Source organism: Nanorana parkeri, unplaced genomic scaffold (assembly GCF_000935625.1).
Source record: "Nanorana parkeri isolate BGI_ZX_2015 unplaced genomic scaffold, ASM93562v1 scaffold1191, whole genome shotgun sequence".
Classification (NCBI taxonomy): domain Eukaryota; kingdom Metazoa; phylum Chordata; class Amphibia; order Anura; family Dicroglossidae; genus Nanorana; species Nanorana parkeri.
In genome coordinates this window covers 345,140-353,954 of record NW_017307459.1, presented here as the reverse complement: position 1 = coordinate 353,954, position 8,815 = coordinate 345,140, and the positions used below count along the sequence as shown (strand labels likewise).

Below are 8,815 nucleotides of genomic sequence, written 5' to 3'. Positions count from 1 at the left end.
TAGGGCCATCAATCACTGATAACACTAAACTGATGAGCGGTAAAAGCTTTTAAAGCGTCGCCTATGGCCAATTTTGGGTATGCTAGTTTTTTGCGAGTGCGCGCAATTTTTACGCTTGACATGTTTGGTGTCTATTTACCCGACGTGACCCCATCTTTTATATTTTACCAAAAAAGTGTGTAATATTAGTTGTTTTATAGCATAATGTAAAAATTTTCAGTAATTTCTCCTGAATATAGTAAAAAATAAAACCCGCAGTGGTGATTAAATACCACCAAAAGAAAGCTCTATCTGTCCCCAAAAAATGGTATAAAATTCATTTTTCAGTACAGCGTTGCGTGACGGAATAAATGTCAGTCAAAGTACCGCAGCGCTGAACACTGAAAAATGGCCTGGCCAGGTAGGGGATCTAAACACCTGGTCTTCAAGCAGTTAATTATGTCTGCTGTGAAATTTGAGAATGGATTGTTCCACAGTACCTGCAGTTACAAAGCTTACGGTCATGCTTTTTAAAGATAATTTACTTGTTAGAAATCTAGAAATACTTGAATAGAGTATTTTGCCTTCAGCGTGTGATCATAAGGCAGCTGATATAGTGGATACATTGAGCATGTTAAAATGGGACCTCTAAGTGTTCATGTATCTTGCATGTTGAGCAGAGTGGTAACTTTTTTTTTTTTGTTCAATATCGTGACTTCTCTAGGGGCCCTATCCAACAGAACAAGAGGTGGATCCAGATCTGATCAATGCAGGTAATGTATCTTTTTATATTATACAACTACTCAAAACAATGTTTTTTTTTTGTTTTTTTTTCCTGTTTTTAGCTCGGATAGTCATATTCCTGGAGACCTGCATTGGGTCTGATGCATCTAGGCTTATGCACACTTTGCTGAGAAAGGAAAGGATATGGAGATGGATAATTATTTTATTGCTCTTTATTGTAGTAGCCACTGATTTTGGATAAAATGGCCCATTAACTTAGGTGCCACTTAGTTATTTATATCCATTATTATATCGACGGGCTTAAAGTAAAGCGATCATAACTAAAGGCTTCAAAAACCACATCACAGAATGCATGTATCTTCTCAGTCCTACAAGCCCCAAAATACAGGATGTTGTATGCAAATCTTGACATCTTAACTGATAACATATTTGCCATGATCTTCATTTTTAAGTGAATTTTATTTAAAACCATCCATGTGGCCACTGTACCATGCACTGTGTAGTGTTGATATTAAAATGTGTTCATGCAGCCCTCCAGCTGTAAACTAACTGTGTTCAGTATGCCGTAGCAATCCGTTTTTCCATTGATCTGATCTCGCCTGTGTCACTTCTCTTCATAATGAAACTGCTCTTTGTACAGCTAGGGTTATTAAAGCTGGACTCTGGACACAAATATATTCATATAAATATTTGTTTCTTTGCCGCAAAGGCTATAAAGCCACTTTTGTGTGCATCAAATGCCTTTCCAAAATGAAATACTTTATACAAGTAGCAGTGACGTGTGCTGACTGTGCAAAGAACAGAGCCATTAAAGGGTCCCAGCAGGTCCACCCACTACAAGCAAATCTGGGAGGGACACCAAGGGTTTGGAGCGGATAGTATGCAAGACCCATCACACTGCATTGAGAGACTGCAGCAGTGACCAGTCTTTATTACAGAAAGCTGCTGAACAAAGGCAAAGTTGCATGCTGTATTATTGCACATATCTTGAAGTAATACACAGAACACACCAGGGAATAAGAATACACATCCCTCTTGTATTTGCTTTATACCAGAGATCTGCTTTAAGCCTTTAAAATAGGTTAATGGCACTCCAAAAAAACAAAACACCTGGATAAATGGGTACCCAGTAGATAATAGGCTATAACTTGGACATTTGTTTTACTTCATCTGTATTGGAGGTCTAAGATGCTGTGAATCATACACGGGTATGGATAATTTGCAGGAAACTTCCTAGGAACCTCTTTGAAGGCATCTGGCACCTGTGGCTCTGACACTGGTTGGGGACAATTTTGTCTCTAGTAATCAACGTCTATTTTGTGTTTTCAGGTAAAGAAACGGTCACGATTCTTCCAGGTGCAGCGTTCTTCTCCAGCGATGACTCGTTTGCTATGATCAGAGGGTAAGTGGTTCAGTACTGTATTTGTAATTTGTGTCTTTTCTACTTTATAGTGGAGAAAAATTAAATGGGCAGAATGAAAAAATGACATTCCATATATCCCTAGCATTAATGAAGTGGTGTTGTGCGTTTTTTTTTTTCCAGTCTTCTTGTTAATTTTTGATCCTCCTAGTAGAGCCGTTATTTTTCTGCTTCCTCTAAGAGGTCAGACTGACCTGAGAGTGTTTTTAGCGGTAGGGGACTAGGGATCCACCAAAATTTCGTCTGCCGAAACATATCGGGGGAAAATGGCACTTTGGCCAAAATGCCAAATGCACTATTTTTTGGCTGAAATTGCGGTGCATTCCTAGCTTCTCTCCTCCCCGCTGTGTGCTGCTCTGTGTCCCCTCTGACACCGCACAGCATCCAGTGGGGAGGAGAGAAACTGTCAGGAGCCCGAGCAGGATGGGGAGCAGAGTGGTATCGTTGTCACAAGAGGCTGTGCTCTCCTTCTGCACCGCCATGCTCAGTCTCATGTGACAGCTCAGGATGGAGAGCAGTGTGGGGGAGGAGAAAGCCCTGAGCGAGCGTGTCACAGGAAGCCGGAGCTCTCGTCCCGCACTGCCCCGCTCAGCCTCCTGTGACTGTTCAGAATGGAAAGCTGTGTGGGGGTGGAGACAGTGGTCAGCTGTCACAGGAGGCAGAGCACGGCAGTGCGGAGAACAAGTCCGCTGGTGCTCTACATCACTTCCTGTTCATAACCGGTGGAGATAGTAAACGTTCACAATCATGAATGAACAGGAACACTCGGTATAGAGGATTCCTGTTCAATCATAACAGGGGCTGCAGAAAACAATTGAGGCTTCGGTGTCCTCAGTCTCAGTGGCGTCACAAGGGGGGTGCGGCCCGCACCCGGGTGACACCATTGGAGAGGTGACGCCAAAATGACTCAGTCATTTTGGTGTCGCCCCCTCTGGACCGAACGCCCGACAGTATCAAGAGAGAGGAGGGGACCCGGCGGCATACCTTATCCCGCCGGGTGACTGTCCCCTGCCCTCTCTGCCGGCGTCAATCACCAAGATGGCCGCTGGCAGGTATCAGAATACTGCCGCGCAATGACAGTCACCGCGCACACGCGTGGTGACGTCATGCGCAGTGACATCTCGGCAGGGTGACACTCTGTTACCGCTCCGGGTGTCACCCAGCCTCGGGACGCCACTGATCAGTCTTTCTATCTCAGAAGGGAAATATCTCTGTGTGAGATTTCCCTGACCACAAGGTGACCATGTTGCTGATTTCCTGCACTGCAAACCGCACTACCACCCTATTACCAGAAGAGGAAAAATAACCTATCTGACAGGATCAATGGGTAACAAAACTGTTACAGGAGAGACTTAAAATCAGCTGTGTTAATGCTAGTGACCGACTATCATAAATATCATTTTTTACTTTGCCCATAGTTGCACTTTTAGAATGTTATCACTGGGTCTTTGTGCTTCTTTATGCACTGCACACAGATTATGGCTGGTGGGAGCCCTCCTACTCCTATTTTATAGCTGCTTAACCGACAATTTGAAGAAAGAGGTTTGTAATGCCACAAATCGTTTAACATTAGAAAAATGTGCCATATTGGGGAAAGTTTGTGGCTTCCTCCAGGCATAGTAGACAAATCTGTCATTTTTTTTTTTTTTTCAGCTCTAGACAAACTCCTCACTTTTCTGCTGTGCTAAATACGTTTGGATCCTCTGCTAAAATACACAAGACAATATTTAATATTAGACTTAGATACATAGAAGTAGGCCCCATCTCTGGGGTAAATAGTTTGCAGGTTAGGATAACATTTTCGCTGGCTTGACTTTTGTTCACGGTGTAAAAATTTTATCAGTGTTCCCTGGCATGGCTTATTTTTTAGTCTCATGTGTTTTTGCATAGGGGCCATGTGGATTTGACAATGCTGGGAGCAATGCAGGTGTCGAAATATGGAGATCTGGCCAACTGGATGATTCCTGTAAGTATCATGATCTGTTTCCACATAAACTATTTATTTTTGTTGCACTGATATTCCATGGCTGGCTGTGAGAATGTCTTGCTAAATCTGACTTGTTTTAAACAAGGTATGCCTTCTTCTGAACCGCTGTATCACCAGTGAATAAACTCTGGCTAAATTAATGCATAGCGGACAATCATTTTGAAATCATCCAAGAAGAATAAAGTTAAAACCTAAAAATGATGTATAATTATTTTATTGCGCTTTTATTGCTCTTGCTTTTGGATACGATGGCCCATTAACTGGTGTATGCTTAGGTGCCACTTAGTTATTTATATCCATTATTATGTCAATGGGCTTAAAGTAAAGCGGTCATAACTGAAGGCTTCAAAAACCACATCACAGAATGCATGTCTTCTCAGTCCTACAAGCCCCAAAATACAGGATATTGTATGCAAATCTTGACATCTTAACTGATAAAAATGAAGATCATGGCAAATATGTTAAGTGAATTTTATTTAAAACCATCCATGTGGCCACTGTACCATGCACTGTGTAGTGTTGATATTAAAATGTGTTCATGCAGCCCTCCAGCTGTAAACTAACTGCGTTCAGTAGGCAGTAGCAATCAGTTTCCATTGACTTGGCATTCAAGTACCATTTTTAAACCAATGAACAAAAATGTATCTTATTTGTGTATCACTTGGATGTAGATCCTTAAATCATCTCTGAATTGGTGCTGACACTGTCCTTCCTTCTGGAGGGAGGCTGCTTTTGTTCCCCATGGCTTCTGTGTGTGTGTGTGTTGTAAAGTAATCACCGCTCCAAGCTCACTCCCCGGATGGACTACAAGCTCCAATACAAAAGAGTAAACTAAACATGAGATTGTAGTCCATCATGGGAGCGAGCTTGGAGCGGTGGCTACTTTACAATAAGGTTTTAGGATTAAACTGCTTCTTGTTAATTGGTTACCAGGACTGGACAAATCCCGGATCACCATTGCTCCTTAACAATTGCAGGAGGCATATCAACTTTTGAGGTTTTCTGTAGCTGATGGTAATGATGCTGACTACCCCCCCAAAAAAAATCCTTCTGGCCCCTTGATTGGACAGAATGGCTCCTGAATTCTAGATCAGTTTGTCCATCCCTGGATTAGACTGTTTATTCCTGATACTGGGAGTCATACTGATGGATTTGACTATTGCAATCCTATCTCCTCTTAAAGTGATCTTGAAGTCAAAAGATTTTTAAGCCATGGACAATGGATGCTGCTCCTTTTTATGTTTAAAAGTTGTAGTTTCCTGCAGAATCAGCTGGTTCCCTAAGTGCTGGCCCTGATATCCTGGTTTAGGGTGGCTCCTTTCCCTTAGAGGGCTCTACGGAGCCACCCTTGTGTGTGCTAGTAAGTGCCTGTGTCCCCACAGGCACAGCAAGGCAAGCCACTCCCCTTTTCTCTGCTCCCTTCTACTCCCTCCTCTAAGGTAGTAGATGGACATCTGCTGAAGATTGTGCTTTTCCTTGTGCTCTTTTACTGAACAGGAAGTTCAGGGAAGTGCACCTGAGAGGTGGAGCCAGCTGTTTGTAAACATGATGACTAAGTGCTTGGGCAAAAAATGTAAGGACATACTTTGCTGGGCATTATATATTCTGAATTTAATCATTTGATAATACGTTTGAGAGTATTATCCAAGAACAAGCTTAATTTCTGTAGTTATTCATAACTCAGGTCTTCTTCATTCCCCTTATTCATTTTTTTTTGTTACTCTTCTCTGAACTCTCCAGTTCAAAGACGTCCTTCCAACCAACCGTTTGAAGTTTGAGTGCTTTTAGCCAGTACTTCATGTGTTTTGAGGTTCGATTCCTAATTACGCGGTCCACTCTGTATGCAGTCTAATAGATTTATCTTCAGTACACCCACCCACCATATGCTGCTGACCAGTTTCTTTTACAGCCATTGGTCAGGGGCTGCAAAGAAGGTCTCATGGTAGCAGAGGCACATAGACTTAGCTAGAAGGTGAAGAGTATGATTTCAAGACAGAAAATGAAAGTGGCATTTTTAGTATTCTAAGCACTGGCTGGGTTCTCTTTCATGCTTCAGTAGCAGGTCAGAGAACAAAAGAAGTATTTGGTTGCTGGGGGCTATCTGACTGCCAGGAGGAGCATGAAGTTATTTTGTTCACCTTCAAGTATTAAGCCTCTGTTATCCTTGGCGAGGGTGTTGCAGGAAACATTAGCATGTGGTAGTTGATTTCCTGGGATTTGACCAGGACTTGAATGAGGTTTGATCTGTTCTTTGTTCCATTTTACATATCCTAGATGCTCATGATGGCAAAGCCTGAGTTGTGTTGATGTGTGCTGCAAGTTGGTGCGCGACCTTCTTTTTACACCTAATTTCTCTTAATGTCTTTTGAGAGTTTGGCTCTTTCCACGGCATTTAAACATTAATGTCTGCAGCAAATTTAATTTGTTTTCTTTAGCAATAAAATGTATGTTACTTTTTGCAAGACTGGATTGAAGAGTCCTACTTCTGTGTTTAATGTATGAGACAGAGACGCACAGCAGATAACACAACAGCTTGAAGTAGATCTTACACTTCAGCCAAGGGTTGCTTATTCAGTGTGACCTCTTCCCCTTAAATGCGACATTAATGTAAATGTGTGCATGTCATGTAAAAAGGAGAGAAAAATATTGAGGAAAAGATTAAATATACTCTCAATTTCCCAACTTCCATAGTGCAGGAGGTGACATCCCTGGAAACGCTGAGTAGCCCATATCTCATAACTACTCTGTATTCTCTGAGATCTGACTAGAGCAATGATATCATGACCCTTGACTGGGTATCAATTAATTTTAAGAAGGAAGGGGAGGTACCTATAAACAGGGGGACCTAGTCGCTGAGGTGCATGGTCCACTTTAAATGACTTAATTCTCAGAGGACCTGCTTGGGGAAATTTTTTTTACATCTAGCTTTAAATCAAGTATCAGAGCTGCAATCGATTAATAGAGCTGCGGCTTTTGCTTTAAAAAAAATGTGCGTTTTCACAAACTGCATAGAGATGAATAATGGGACCCAAACTGCACGGGATCCGCCTCCAAAATAGCTCCTGCATCTGGGGCGCCAGGCTAAGATGTGACCAGTTGCCACTGACTTGCATGGAAATGTGTAATTTGGGCGTTTGTGTGCGCATAGATCCACATAAAAAGGCTCTGGTGTGAACCAGGCCTGAAAGAGGCATTTATGACATGTACACATGCAGTATACCTTGCCTGATAAGTGTGTCTAAATGTTGAACCAAATCCTTTTCATTCTAAAGCTTATACAATAATTTTCTTATTGGTATCAAAAGCATATGGAAGAAGGAAGAGGGAGGAGAGACATGCACCTACCAGGGGAAGGGATGCAAACAGGCAGATTGTAAATTCTATAGTAAAGTCTCAATCTGTTGAGAGGGAGTCATCCATTAGATTTACATGGTATATCTGAATCTCAAGTACAATTTTTCAGCTTTTGTTGTGAGCAGGCACATGGGGTAGGGGTGGGAATTATTGGTTATAACTGGACCCTCAGACTTGTTATACCCTAGATCCTTGGTTCTCAACAGGTGGGTCATGAGCCGAAAGTGGTTTGCGACTCAAAACAATGGGTCACCGCGTGTTTTCCTCTTTTCTAGGTTAAAGGCTCTCCGCCTCCCCCTAGCACAGCACATGCTGCCAGGTGCCGAGTGTCGGCTTGAGGTGGGGTGGGCTGGAGGTATGGACACGAGGGAGCTCAATCCATACGTGCACTGCTTACAGCTCCCTCGCGTGTTCTATAGAGGTGCCTGGACCAGAGAGATGTCACATTCTGGCTCCTGGCACCACTACAGGGACGCAAGGGAGTTCTACAAGCAATGCACATATGGATGGCGCTACAGCACAGCAGCCCACACTGGACCCCAGGCTGAGGATCCACCCCATTTCTCGTAAGGTAGGGAGATTGGGTGGACCTGTGGGAGTGTGTCTGTCAGTGTTTTTGAGGGCCTGTTCACACTGGTACAATAGGTTAATCGCACAGTCCATGTGATGCACTGTATCACACAAAATCTCACCCATTGCAAATTCTGGTGTGGGAGCTGTTTTGCATTGCCATTCATATCAATGGCACCCCAAACGCACCATCCACAGTTCGCTCACCTGCACCGAAACGTGCAGTACCGCAATGCCCTGGACTCCAGTGTGGTGTGACTGGGGTCATGACTTAATGACCAAAGACAAATGTGGATCCTGAGGTTACACAGGTTGAGAACCACTCATCTGGATGTTCTCCTGTGGTTCAGGTCAGAGAATTGGTTCTTGCCATTTATTTTTTTATGGGATACACTGGTAGCTTTTGGACATGCTGGGGGAACTACTTCTCAGAAGTGCAGCGCACATACACTGGTCGTAAGGCTGGTCCGACGCATAAATCATCCCATGATGGGATGTCTTATTCTGAAAGCTTTAGTGGAAAATTTGCAGAAATGTTGACAAATTCATTATGAGAATTATTGCAAGTGAAATTTAATTATGGCAAATTTTAGTTTGCAGTAGTTTTGGGACTTGTACAGTTTAAGGTTATTGCTTGTTTTCAACTATTAGCACTTTGGACAGTAACAGGTATCTTTTTAGATTGCAGTTGTTCTAGAACCTAAATGATCCTTTTTGTATTGACATGTTTTTTTAAAGGCGACATCTGTAAAAAAAAAAAA

At 42.6% G+C, this 8,815-nt stretch overlaps 1 protein-coding gene across 1 annotated transcript in view; it reads left to right on the top strand.

Annotated features, from left to right (window-relative positions):
- OXCT1 (3-oxoacid CoA-transferase 1) overlaps window positions 1-8,815 on the top strand; it is a 106,223-nt gene that overhangs the window by 40,171 nt on the left and 57,237 nt on the right. The window contains exons 11-13 of the mRNA XM_018568456.1: window positions 704-752; window positions 2,053-2,125; window positions 4,034-4,109. Of these exons, the coding sequence (XP_018423958.1) occupies window positions 704-752; window positions 2,053-2,125; window positions 4,034-4,109 (198 nt within the window). The remainder of the gene's footprint in view (window positions 1-703; window positions 753-2,052; window positions 2,126-4,033; window positions 4,110-8,815) is intronic.